We start from the raw sequence: 12769 nt of genomic DNA on the forward strand, positions 1-12769 counted from the left end.
AGAGGGCCCCACGACCTCAGCCAGCGAAAACTGCCGGGTCTGTGTTCATCGCGTCGCGCCGCGCGCTGAAGCTTTCCATTCTGAAGCGTTTTCGCGCACCGCCTGTTTCACCCAAACGCGCACCTTGACCTTTGTTGGCCAGAAATCGGGGGCTCCACATGGAACTCCTTTGTTATCCTCCACGAGAAATAAAACCCGTCGGCCGTCACCTGTACCTACTCCCTCCTCTCTCTCTCTCTATTCCCTCGTAATTCCATCGTTTCGCCGGCGATCTTCCGCCCCGGATCGAGCCTCCGCCGCCGCTTGCCGCTGCCGCCACCACCACCCACCCATGACTATGATGACTCCGCCCCCTCTCGACGTACGTCTTCTCCCCCAATCTCCACCTCTCTCCTCATTCGTCGCCGTAGTTATCGATTGGTTATCTCGAGGAGGCGCTTCGCTCTCGCCCCTAGATCCCGTTTGCCCTAGTGCCGTTCATGTCGGTTTTAGGGTTCGGAGTGGAGCCGGAGCCCCACGAATCGGTGGTCGAATTGGGACATCCATTGACCCTCACTGTTGCTTCTAGGGTGTTCTGTCGATCGCAGCGGTGTGGTTTTTGCTGGATCTGAGCGCTGATCTTTGTGCCTCTATTTTTGCAGCAGGAGGACGAGGAGATGCTGGTCCCGCACCAAGAGTTCCCCGAGGGACCCCAGCCCATGGAAGGTATTCGCTCTTCGTGATTCTCGATTGATTGGAAAGTGTAGCCCTTGATTTGTGATCTTGTGCGCTCGATGGTTTATTTAGGGTTTTGATTATACTTTGTTCTTCTGCTTTGCATTCCTTTTTCCCGCTAGTTATACCGAATGAGATGGGCACCGCGCCGGAGAGTCAGCAAGTGGAGGATCCACCTTCGTTCAAATTTAGATGGACCATCGAGAACTTCTCCAGGTTGAACATTAAGAAGCTTTACTCTGACATTTTCTACGTCGGAGGATACAAGTGGTAAGTGGATATCTTTAGTTACTCTTCTTTCTCAGTTTTTAGAGGTGCATGATTCTTTTCATTTAGTCGGTGCATGGATTCAAATGATGTTAAGTGCAAATGCTCGCTTATATTCTTACAGGCGGGTGCTAATTTTCCCCAAGGGAAATAATGTAGACCACTTGTCCATATACCTGGATGTTGCTGATTCAGCCACTTTGCCATATGGTTGGAGTAGATATGCACAGTTTGCACTCGCCGTCGTTAATCAAATTCACAGCAAGTACACAATAAGAAAAGGTTTCACACTTCTTCTGTCAATACAGTTTTTTATTACTTCGTTACAGCATGTAGTTTAACATGGGGATGGACACAACAATTGGAAATGGAATGCATCCAAGTGGGTACCCCAGAGAGGAAACAAAATGGAGATATGAGGACATGTAAGAGAAGAATATTTAGTAACTCATTATGTTGCTTATGTTGTGATGTTTGAGAACGTAAAACATTAGAAGTTAATTTCATAAGAAGTTTTAAATGTCTTATGTGGATATATTGTTGTATAAATGAGCAAGGCCATGTAATGGTGAATAGTCACTATATCTGTGACATGAATTTGGCACCAGTGCAATGTTGGAAAATTTCTTTTCTTTACTAAATGATAATACCCTATCCCAATTAAAACTGGAACTTCTTATACCATTTGAATTCAAAATTTCCTTGTCTCAACCTTAACATTTCCATTCCTCATTCCTCTTTGCACAACATGAAGCAAAGCTAAAACACTATTAGGGATGTAGTTTTAATAAAATGATATCCAGAATGGCAATTTAAGAAAAGGTCAACAGATATTGTAATTAGCATTTTAGCCTCTGAAAAGGTTGACATCGACTTTGACCAACATTGATCCCCTGTTGAGACATCCAATTTGTAAGTGTGAACTTTGAGTATGAGATAAACTTTTCCCCTTGTAGGTTAAGGAAACCTTTCGTTTGATGTTTGTGAATTGTACATGCTGTATGTCACATGGGGCTGTCATGGTCTTTCTCTTTTTGTATAGCCATGACTAATATGATCAACATATCTGTGGTGAATTTTAGATTTGTGCTCAATGGAAATGCTGCCTGTGATATTCATTAGATAGATTATTAAATTTCTGATGACAACATTTGTTATCTGGTTTTGTGCATGAGAAACATTCTGAAGCAGAATTCTTTGTTGCTTTTGTGCTAATATGTGTGTGTGAATGACTGTTGAAGTTTTGGCTCTATTCTTTACATTTGTCCTTTCTCTTTGCAGATACGCAACACCAATTTAATTCACGTGAAAGTGACTGGGGATTCACTTCATTTATGTCTCTGAGTGAACTCTATGATCCGAGTAGAGGATATCTTGTCAATGATACATGTGTAATTGAAGCTGAAGTTGTTGTCCGTAGGGTGGTAGACTACTGGAGTTATGACTCGAAAAAGGAAACGGGCTTTGTTGGTCTTAAGAACCAAGGAGCTACTTGTTACATGAACTCTCTTCTTCAGACTTTGTATCATATTCCATATTTCAGAAAGGTAGAACTAATATCTTTTTAGCTGTTTGATAAAATTGTTCAGTGAACAATTGTTTGAAACTGACTCGCATATTTCAGGCTGTTTATCATATGCCAACAACAGAGAATGATATGCCATCTGGAAGCATTCCGTTGGCTCTGCAGAGCCTGTTCTATAAGCTTCAGTACAGTGACAACAGTGTTGCTACAAAAGAGCTGACAAAGTCGTTTGGCTGGGACACATATGATTCTTTTATGCAACATGACGTCCAGGAACTCAACAGGGTTCTTTGTGAAAAATTGGAAGACAAGATGAAGGTTTGAAAGTTCCCCTAAAAGTTCTTGCATTGATATTGGCCTATCCCATTTATCAAATTATCATGTTTCCAACACCGTCTCAGGGTACTGTTGTTGAGGGCACAATCCAGCATTTATTTGAGGGACATCATATGAACTATATTGAATGCATTAATGTTGACTACAAATCCACGAGAAAGGAGTCGTTCTATGGTGTGTAGCATACCATTAATATGCAAGTTCTGGACAAGCTATTTCTTTTATTACGTTTAATTCCATCTTTGCTGCATTTTTTTTATAGACCTACAGTTAGATGTAAAGGGTTGTCGAGATGTTTATGCATCATTTGATAAGTATGTAGAAGTCGAGCGGCTGGAGGGTGATAACAAATATCATGCTGAAAATCATGGCTTACAGGTATGTTGAACCAAAATGCAATTCTTCTGGTGAATTCATAAACCAGCCTTTATATTTTAGGTGTAAATGCATGAGTTATACGATCTTTCTTTAGTTTAACCTTTGTCTATCATTTTTGTTGCCTCACCTTGTATTCATCTATAAATATTAAGTTCAAATCATTCTTAAACATAATCTTATATTTCTTCTGCTTTTTCAATAGGTGAAGTGTAGTCCAACCTTTATATTTTAGGTGTAAATGCATGAGTTATACGATCTTTCTTTAGTTTAACCTTTGTCTATCATTTTTGTTGCCTCACCTTGTATTCATCTATAAATATTAAGTTCAAATCATTCTTAAACATAATATTATATTTCTCCTGCTTTTTTAATAGGTGAAGTGTAGTTTTGAGTCTTTTGACCATATAATCTGTTGCAAACACTTAATGTGATTATGTCATTGTGATTCTTTCAGGATGCTAAGAAAGGTGTTCTATTTATTGATTTCCCCCCTGTTTTGCAACTCCAGCTCAAGCGTTTTGAATATGATTTCATGCGGGATACAATGGTGAAGGTCAGTGACACTCTAATGCTGCAGAAGTTCTTCTCACAGAGCAGCCATTGCAGTTTGTTTTAGATAATGTTTTCTTGGAACCAAATATTTAAATGCTGATCTGATACTGGTTTCAGTAACCTACAGCACCAAAATGGTTGTGGTAGGCCACCTATATTGCCCAATACAATTGAATAAAATATTTAAAAAGTTAAAATGAATGATATTGCACCGGTTTGAGCTATACATTTCGACATCAGTACTTGTTCCCTTGACCCTTTTCTTGTCTTGTTTCCTTGATGTTTAATGACGCCTTTTTATTGGTTAAAAGCGACTTTAATTTGCTAAGCAAAGTCAACTTCTGACTTGTTACCTTTAGCTAAATTTGGGTTAGAATTCTTTTGTTGGTTACATGAAAGCAAGGATGAAAAACTGGTCGAACTAGATCAACATCGAGTGGTGGTCTAACCATGTTCTGGCACGTAGATAAGGAAGTTTCATTCGGTCAGGTTCAAAAGAGGGCTTATTGCTTGATACGATTACTATATCAAGCATACCATCTGGTTTTTATGGTCAAAACCAAGGATTGCAATTTCCATCTGACTAACCGATTGATATTTACTGGTCTGGGCATGAACCAGTGTGCGGATTGCTTCTATTTCGGATGGTTCGATTTGATCAAATTATAAGAAAAAATTGCAGGGTTCAAATAGGGCTCGTGATAAGCCCTCTTCTCCCATCACCCACCATGTGATTTTGTAAGTCCACTGCTGCTTGCCTCTGCCACCCGCCATGTTGCCAATCTCTTTTCGTCTTTTCATGTATGCTTCCTCTTCCACCTCCTCTTCCTCCACCGCCTTCTCTTCTTCTTCCTTCCTCTTTTTCTTTTTCTTTCTTCTGCTTCCTCTTCCACTTTCTTTGTCCTCTTCCTTCTTCCTCCATCACCTCCTATTCTTCCTTCCTCTTCCTCCTCCTTCCTCCTTTTCTCTCTGGTATCTAGGCCTTGTTTATCTCTGATATCATTGGGACTTTTCATCTTGTTGTTTGTTGTTGTTAATGTTGTTGTTGCTGTTTATCTCTAATATCTTCCATCTTCTTTTGTTTTTCTACATTTGTGTAAATACTGTCATGAGTCCATGAGTATCTGAACCTACTAAAAGATTTGTTCCCAGTGGCTACACATAACAATGTTTGATCAGCTGTGCTTTTGGAACAATTATAATAAATGCTTTGAGCATTGTCTTTGGTTAAGAGAAAAGGTGGCTCAATGTATGAGGTTTCTGCCAATTTGGGATCTGGAGATGATAAATATATATCTTTCATGGTGGCCCAACTTTGTCTTTGCTGCTGTGTTATAAACTTATCTATTATTGTTCATGGATCTGGACTTTCATATCTTAACCGGTCATTCCTTGGAACACAGATAAATGACCGTTATGAGTTCCCACTTCAGCTAGACCTCGATAGTGACAATGGCAAATATCTTTCTCCAGAAGCAGACAGGAGGGTTCGTAATCTCTATACTCTTCACAGGTAACATTTCGTTTTTTTTCTAAATTGTGCTGGGGATGGCTATCTATTTATTCGATACTTAGGGGCTTATTTTGAACTGTGAATCAAATGATTATTTATTGTATTCTGGTCTTTTACCCTTTATTTGTTCATTTGCTTGGTGTTTTGAAATAGTGGTGAGATTTCAATTGCTGTCCGTAATTTTTCATGGCATACTTGGTTATATTGAATGCAGATTCACTCCTACATTGAACCTTATGCATGAAATCTAGACTGCTTTCTTTGTTATGCTTGCTCTTAGTGGCATAATGACTTTAGATAGTTTGTGCCTCTAATTTGACTATGAAACTATGCTTGTACTCAGCAAAATTCACTACCGGGGTTTTGCAAGGTTTTCCTACTACTTTTAGAAGCATTCATCAATATATGATCATAGTTTCTTTCAGGTATAATATATTAAAGACCGTCTGATATGTAAATAATTTGTTAGGAAATGAAAAACTAAGAGAAGGGAAAGTTAGCAGGCCCTCCCAACTATCCATTTGAATGCTGGTTCATTGATCATGCTGACTAGTCTGTATTAGATTTATACTGATCATGTTCCATTAGTGCAACGAAAATCCTAACTTATTCTGACACTTTAAACACTTTTTATATCCTTTTCCTAGTGATATACAATGGTGTCTACTGTCTAGTATCTTACCAACTGAATGGGTCCAACACTTTGCTGGTTTCTATATGGATTGGTATTTAAGTTTTACTCCAATAAGTTAACGTTTTAAGATTTTTCATGAAAGAAAATTCTGAGTAGTTGATTAAGGTGCTGTACAGGGTTTAATCTTATACTATTTGTCTACAAGGTATAGAATCGGTCCTTGGATATCTTTGTAATGAATGCATCAACCAATGCCATCATCAGTAACACTTGGCTCTTATGCTGCTCTATTACAAGTTCTTTTGGTGAGATAAGACCACTAATATGGCTTGGCTCATTCTATTGCCTTGATTCTTGGGTATCATTATAGTCGTATTGAAGAAATTTATTTGATTGCAAAAAAATTGGGTAAATTTATGGACTCGTATAGATGAATAGTCCACTCAATGGTGTGAAAAGATCCATGTAGTCAACCTCAAATAGTTGGTGCATTACGACTTCTTGTTGTTGTACAAATGAAAGTGGAAAAAAGAGAGGAAAAGCTAACCTGTGGGACTGACATCGAGTACTACCTGATGCAACCATGATTTTGAAAATTTTGTTAGTTGAAAAGCTTATGGATCAGGTGAAGAACGGCTTCACTGTCTTGGTGCTATTCTTCTTTCTGTTCTATAATGATTTTTTGGTAAGTTGGTGGCAAGATTTTAAAAATCAGGTGCACTGATTGGTATGGGTTTGTACTTATTGGTCCAACCATGATAATTGGATCGTCGGTTTTGGGGATGGCCACTACATACAGAATAGTCACTAGAATAAAGCTTTTGTGGATGACAACTATTGTGCCACTGTTTGGCACAAGTATTCCATTCTGTTGACTACATCAAGTATAGATTATGTACACATGAGTGATTGATGATTAAACCATGTTATGTTCCCAAACTGCAAAAGATGTCTACACAACTTGCTACTCAAAGCAAATTTTGATGTTTACAGAATTCTGTGTCAATGAATATCAACCGTCTCAAGACATATAGGCTAAATAGAAGCTATGTACATTTCAAGTCTGAGCCATGGCTAATTTTTCTATTCCTTCGGAGTTTTTCTTTGAAATTATGTTGGTCTATCTTATAAAATAAATTTTCTTATACCAAGATTTCATAGTCATGCTATTTGTAATCTGATGGTATTTACATGCAATTTGAGACAATATTTTATTTGATTATTAGTTAATCACATTATTCAATACTCTTTGCAAGCATCAGATACAAAATTATTGGCAACAACTTCTGCTACTTTTCTTGGTTATTCTTGTCACAGAATGTCAACATACCTTCAGAATTTGGTTCATTTTGAAATTATCTGGTGATGTATTTGTTCTTGCTTGCAGTGTTCTTGTTCACAGTGGTGGGGTGCACGGAGGACATTACTATGCTTTCATCCGACCAACTCTATCGGATCAGTGGTACTTAGTTTCCACATATAGTTTCTCACATGAGCACTGTTGTTATGTGATGTAAGAATTTAAAAGAAAATCCTCTAGCGGCCACACATTTCCAGATATATTTCTTTTAAAAACAATTACCAATTTTTAAGCTTGTTGGGCTCTAATTGCAGCACCTATTATGGTCTCTATTATGGCTCCAGATATTTTAGTTGAGGCCTGAAGTTAATTGCATATCATTTGTACAAATCCACCTACAGGGACCATACCATGGCCATATAATTTTGGCCAATTATATTGCCATTTGGGAAAAACACACTGCTTACTGTCCAAGCCAAATTTGCTAGCCATCCAATTTGCTGCTTAGTTTACCTGTTTGAGATTGTTTATTAAGCTGCTTGGGCAAATACTGTAGTAGTGCCTTAGCTTCCAACAATGGCCTGTTTCTTTTATTTCTTCAGAATCCTAACAAAAGATGTTGATTTGTTGTGTAAGATTCTTTTAGTTGTATCTTCAGTAAGTAGATTCTTTCAATTCTCTGTTAGTTCTGTCTTGACAATTAGAAGCCTCCATTGGCATGATTTACATCTTACTGTTAAAGGATCCATTTGACACTATTATTTTCATAACTATTAGTAGGCTTATCAGTAACTGGTTTTGTTTGTGCTGGTTTAGTGGCACTGCCAAAGTTCATAGAGTATCTTCTTTTCTAAGACAAGTGTACTTGACATTTTTTGCTGCTTAGTTTTATTTATGAGTTTAATCATTCTCTAACTTGAACAAGAGTTGCATTTTGTGCTCATTGTCTACTGATTACCAGTGGCTTTCACATGTTCTTGCCCTTATTTTGATCGGGAAACTACATTATAGCAGGGAGTTACTTGATACATACACGGTTTTGAATTATTCTTTTCTCAGGTTTAAGTTCGATGATGAGCGAGTGACAAAGGAAGACGCTAAAAGGGCACTAGAGGAGCAGTATGGTGGTGAAGAAGAGGTTTGAATAGTATCTGTGTTCCTGTTTGATTCTAATTTCTTTCTTACAGGATCTTCTATATGCTATTTTCATCTTTTACTACTTGTCTCCCACAGTTGCCTCAGACAAATCCCGGCTTCAATAACACTCCATTTAAATTTACCAAATATTCAAATGCTTACATGCTTGTGTACATTCGTGAGAGCGACAAGGAGAAAATTATGTGTGATGTGGATGAGAAAGACATAGCAGAGCACCTAAGAGTGAGTTTCTGAAAATTCATTAGATTTTTGGTGTCTATCTTTGAGAGATTTACAATTTAATATATTTCTACAGATAAGATTGAAGAAAGAACAAGAAGAGAAGGAGAACAAAAAGAAGGAGAAGGCTGAGGCTCATCTTTATACCATCATAAAGGTCTTCCATGGGGTTCCCATGTATTGAGTCTCTGTGTTGATTACTATGAAGATTGTGATCCCTCTCTTGCAATTTAATGAAATAAATTTTCTGATCCATCCAGGTTGCTCGGAATGAGGATTTGGCAGAACAGATTGGAAAGGAAATATTTTTCGATCTAGTAGACCATGACAAAGTTCGGAACTTTCGTGTCCAGAAACAACTGCCATTCAGCCATTTTAAGGTAGAAGTGAACAAGCTAGTTGAACAAAAATGGAAGCAACTAATAAGATTCTTAAGAGTTTCATTTTGATATATGCAGTAAATGATTCTAGGTGTCTCTTTCTAATCTCTCAAGAAACTTCTATTTTATTTGTTAAGTTGTTGCATTTGATTTTGTATCTATTTTTTGGGGTGTGAAACTGTATAATATAGTGAAGTACATCAGAGGTTTAATGTACTTCTCACTGGTTCTTTCAATAACAGTCCAAAGCCATAAAAGGTTATGGAGTGGAAAGCCTTAATGTAAAATATGTTGATGTTTATGGAGTGGAAAGCATGTAAGGTAGAAGTGAACAAGCTAGTTGAACAAAAATGGAAGCAACTAATAAGATTCTTAAGAGTTAAATCATTTTGATATATGCAGTAAATGATTCTAGGTGTCTCTTTCTAATCTCTCAAGAAACTTCTATTTTATTTGTTAAGTTGTTGCATTTGATTTTGTATCTATTTTTTGGGGTGTGAAACTGTATAATATAGTGAAGTACATCAGAGGTTTAATGTACTTCTCACTGGTTCTTTCAATAACAGTCCAAAGCCATAAAAGGTTATGGAGTGGAAAGCCTTAATGTAAAATATGTTGATGTTTGAAAGAGCTAAAAGGTTACAGAACATACCATGTAGAACTGAGTATTGATTCCAGCGAGTACCATCGAGTAAATCCTGATATAAATTGTTGATTTAAGTTTCATTGTGGGCATTGGTATTTTTCATATTTTGCAATCTGTCCTTTAGGGTTGTGGCTTCTGGACTTACTTGCTAAATTGTCTTACCTGATGAGCCTCGTTTCTTCCAAACAAGGATGTCAGAAGAAGGTTTTAGTTGGTTGCCCAAAAAAGCTGAACATACTGACCATGGGCATATTAGAATCCTTATTCTTGACATCCTGTAGCACTTTGGACCCCAGCTACTTCTCCTTAAAAGCTGGCATTCCTTCCACCTTGCACAAGTCCCTCAGTATTGAAATAAATAGAGTCCCGAGGTCTGTAATAGTCAAGACAATCTATCATTGAAGATTTATATCCTTAATTACAATGTTGCTTTGTTGCCCTTTTGAAAATTTTGTTGGCAGCATCACTGGTTCAAAAATAATGCACTTGGCAGGAGGAAGTGGCCAAAGAATTTGGTATACCGGTGCAGTTTCATCGCTTTTGGCTGTGGGCCAAGCGGCAAAACCACACATACCGCCCCAATCGGCCTTTAACACCTCAGGAGGAAGCACAGCCTGTGAGTATTCATTTGTTTTTTTTATTTTCACATGACTATTTTTTCTTAATTATTCTGGATTTGTGAATTTGAGCTAATTTATAATCTGCATTCTTTACCTTTCTCTATTTAGTTTTCGTCGTATTGAATTGCTAGCAAAAACATCTTTGTTTTGGGTCAACAATTTTCAGTGCGTGTCCATTGGGTATCAAGATGTTGCACTAGTTATACATGTGCATAATGGATTCATGGTAAAATTTAAAAAAGCAACGAGTTCTGTATCTTTCTTGTGACTTCTTCAGTTTGACCTGATGTGTATAACAACTGGAATTATAAGTCAACACCGGAGACTGTTTATTGCATGATGAATTCTGTCTTAAGTTTGAATCTTCAACTATTGCTTGAAGATAAGAACACATCCATCTAGCAGGATTGTTTGCTAGAGATATGCTTGAAATTTTGGAGAAGATTGCCTATGTTCTGTTAATCAAAATCTCATAATATTTTGTGCTTGCCACCAGGTTTGAGACATGCTATCAGATTGCCCTTGCTATCAAGAAAGAAGTCGAGGATTTGGAAGCTGCTGGTATTCAGGTAAGTATTTAATTTCTTGACAGATTTTCTTGAAATTATGGTTTTGAACTTTTGCATTAAGGGGTTTTAATAGAGAAAAGATTGGAAGATAGATGTTTCTGGGCCAAAACTTGAATTTGACTGGACTAGGTAAAACACAATAATTATTTTGTCCGGTTTTAGTCGTTTTATGAAATTATCAAGTCAATTTGTTTGATCATAGCCATCCGAGACAAGTTTTAATAGTTGATAATCTGTGTAAACAACTCCATCTCTCTTCAGCATTTCCATGCCTCGAGTGACAATCGATATAAATTCTCTCTAGTCCTGCATGGTTATTTACCATCCATGTGTAACACATGCACACAAAAATCAAGTACTAATGTAAGGCGTTGATGAGTAAGAGACCCTTTCTTGGAGTTTAGGTGAAGATAAATTGGGCTTTGCTAACATTACTTGTTTCTGTCCTAAAAAAATATAGCTTCTATGTGCTTCATGATTCCTTTTTGTACCATATTTAATTTGCAAAAGAGAACACATAGCAGCAACTAATATTTACTCCCCATGACCTGTAATTCACAAACAATTACCTCACTTTTCCGGCTACCACAAAACTGTTGGTTCTTCCGTTGCTAATCTGCAGGTTATCCAGATAGATGAAGCAGCTTTACGAGAAGGCCTTCCCCTTCGCAAGTCGGAGCAGGCTTTCTATTTGGATTGGGCTGTCCACTCCTTCAGGATCACCAACTGTGGTGTCCAAGACACAACTCAAGTATGCTTAGAGATTTGTTTTAATCTGAGATATCTTCATTTGCATGACTGGACCATCTTGTCTAACAACACTTTCTCGTACAGATTCACACCCACATGTGTTACTCCAACTTCAACGACATCATCCACTCCATCATCAACATGGATGCTGATGTCATTACGATTGAGAACTCGCGTTCTGATGAGAAGCTCCTCTCTGTATTCCGTGAGGGAGTGAAGTATGGTGCTGGCATTGGTCCGGGTGTGTATGACATCCACTCTCCAAGAATACCATCGACAGAAGAGATCGCTGACCGCATCAACAAGATGCTTGCTGTTCTTGAGACCAACATTCTCTGGGTTAACCCTGACTGTGGGCTCAAAACCCGCAAATACGCCGAAGTCAAGCCTGCTCTTACCAACATGGTTGCTGCAGCCAAGCTTCTTCGCACTCAACTCGCCAGCACCAAGTGAGACAACCAATGTTCCTAATCCAAAGAAGAATTTCTCTAATTTTTTTCTCAATAATTTTCGTCTACGGCGCCTGCGTTGAACCTGTTGTTGTCGAAATCAGGTTTATGTTCTATTAGTATTTCCATTTCTTGTCTATTTTTTTGAGAAATTTTGACGTTGTTGTCTTGTGGACTTCCCCGTGTTTGAAAGCCAGCAGGTATGTTAAGATTTACAACGAAATGAGATGGTGGCAGTTGTTATTCTTGTTTTTAATCTTAAGCTCAAGAACCTTTTGATTAATATGTCCCTGATTTCTTTTTCTTTTCTTTGATTACCTCAAGCAAAGCAAGCACAATTGAGTTGAACTTGCAATGATTGCTTAAATAGCTTAAAATTTTAGTATATTGGTTTATAAATAGTATCAATTATTTGGATCATTATTTGTCTACATATTTTTGTCTGTTAATAATTTATTCTTGTTGGTATTGCCACAAAAATGCTATTAGAAAAAATGAGAAAGTAAACTTCAATCTGACAACATATTTCACATGTATTTTCAATAATACTATTCAAAGTTTGGTTTGCCTATTAATCATCATGTGCATTTATTTATTTATTTCACTTTTCATTTCAATATAAAAAATATGATTAACAAAAAAATTGTGTAAAACAATTAGAAAATATTTTAATGTCAAATCACTTACAGATTCAAATGCAAGTATCTTACTCACATCCAGTACCTAAGTTTATCAATATGGACAGATCATTTTGACTGC

General features: G+C 37.3%; 2 protein-coding genes across 5 annotated transcripts; both read left to right on the top strand.

Annotated features, from left to right (window-relative positions):
• Nucleotides 1–201: 201 nt before the first annotated feature.
• On the top strand, nucleotides 202–11502 carry LOC135636601 (ubiquitin C-terminal hydrolase 12-like). 4 transcript variants are annotated; one of them, XM_065148438.1, is made up of 18 exons: nucleotides 202–361; nucleotides 642–705; nucleotides 837–984; nucleotides 1106–1263; nucleotides 2263–2528; nucleotides 2606–2824; nucleotides 2908–3016; nucleotides 3105–3220; nucleotides 3675–3773; nucleotides 5176–5285; nucleotides 7307–7381; nucleotides 8279–8357; nucleotides 8453–8599; nucleotides 8673–8753; nucleotides 8857–8976; nucleotides 10084–10238; nucleotides 10739–10811; nucleotides 11434–11502. In XM_065148438.1, exons 1-16 carry the CDS (start codon nucleotides 332–334, stop codon nucleotides 10213–10215), a joined length of 1953 nt encoding a protein of 650 aa, XP_065004510.1. In that variant the 5' UTR covers nucleotides 202–331; the 3' UTR covers nucleotides 10216–10238; nucleotides 10739–10811; nucleotides 11434–11502. The 4 variants fall into 4 exon arrangements, with proteins under 4 accessions (XP_065004510.1, XP_065004511.1, XP_065004512.1 ...); XM_065148439.1 differs by having other exon boundaries at nucleotides 10116–10238; XM_065148440.1 differs by lacking the exons at nucleotides 10739–10811; nucleotides 11434–11502 and having other exon boundaries at nucleotides 8673–8773; nucleotides 10116–10238.
• Nucleotides 11139–12266, top strand: LOC135636439 (5-methyltetrahydropteroyltriglutamate--homocysteine methyltransferase-like). The gene is made up of 3 exons (XM_065148126.1): nucleotides 11139–11174; nucleotides 11434–11562; nucleotides 11646–12266. The coding sequence occupies exons 1-3, from the start codon at nucleotides 11139–11141 to the stop codon at nucleotides 12012–12014; spliced, it is 534 nt and encodes a 177-aa protein (XP_065004198.1). The 3' UTR covers nucleotides 12015–12266.
• The last annotated feature ends 503 nt before the right edge of the window (nucleotides 12267–12769 follow it).

The sequence above is a fragment of the Musa acuminata genome, chromosome BXJ3-4 (genome assembly GCF_036884655.1).
Source record: "Musa acuminata AAA Group cultivar baxijiao chromosome BXJ3-4, Cavendish_Baxijiao_AAA, whole genome shotgun sequence".
In the NCBI taxonomy this organism is placed as follows: Eukaryota; Viridiplantae; Streptophyta; class Magnoliopsida; order Zingiberales; family Musaceae; genus Musa; species Musa acuminata.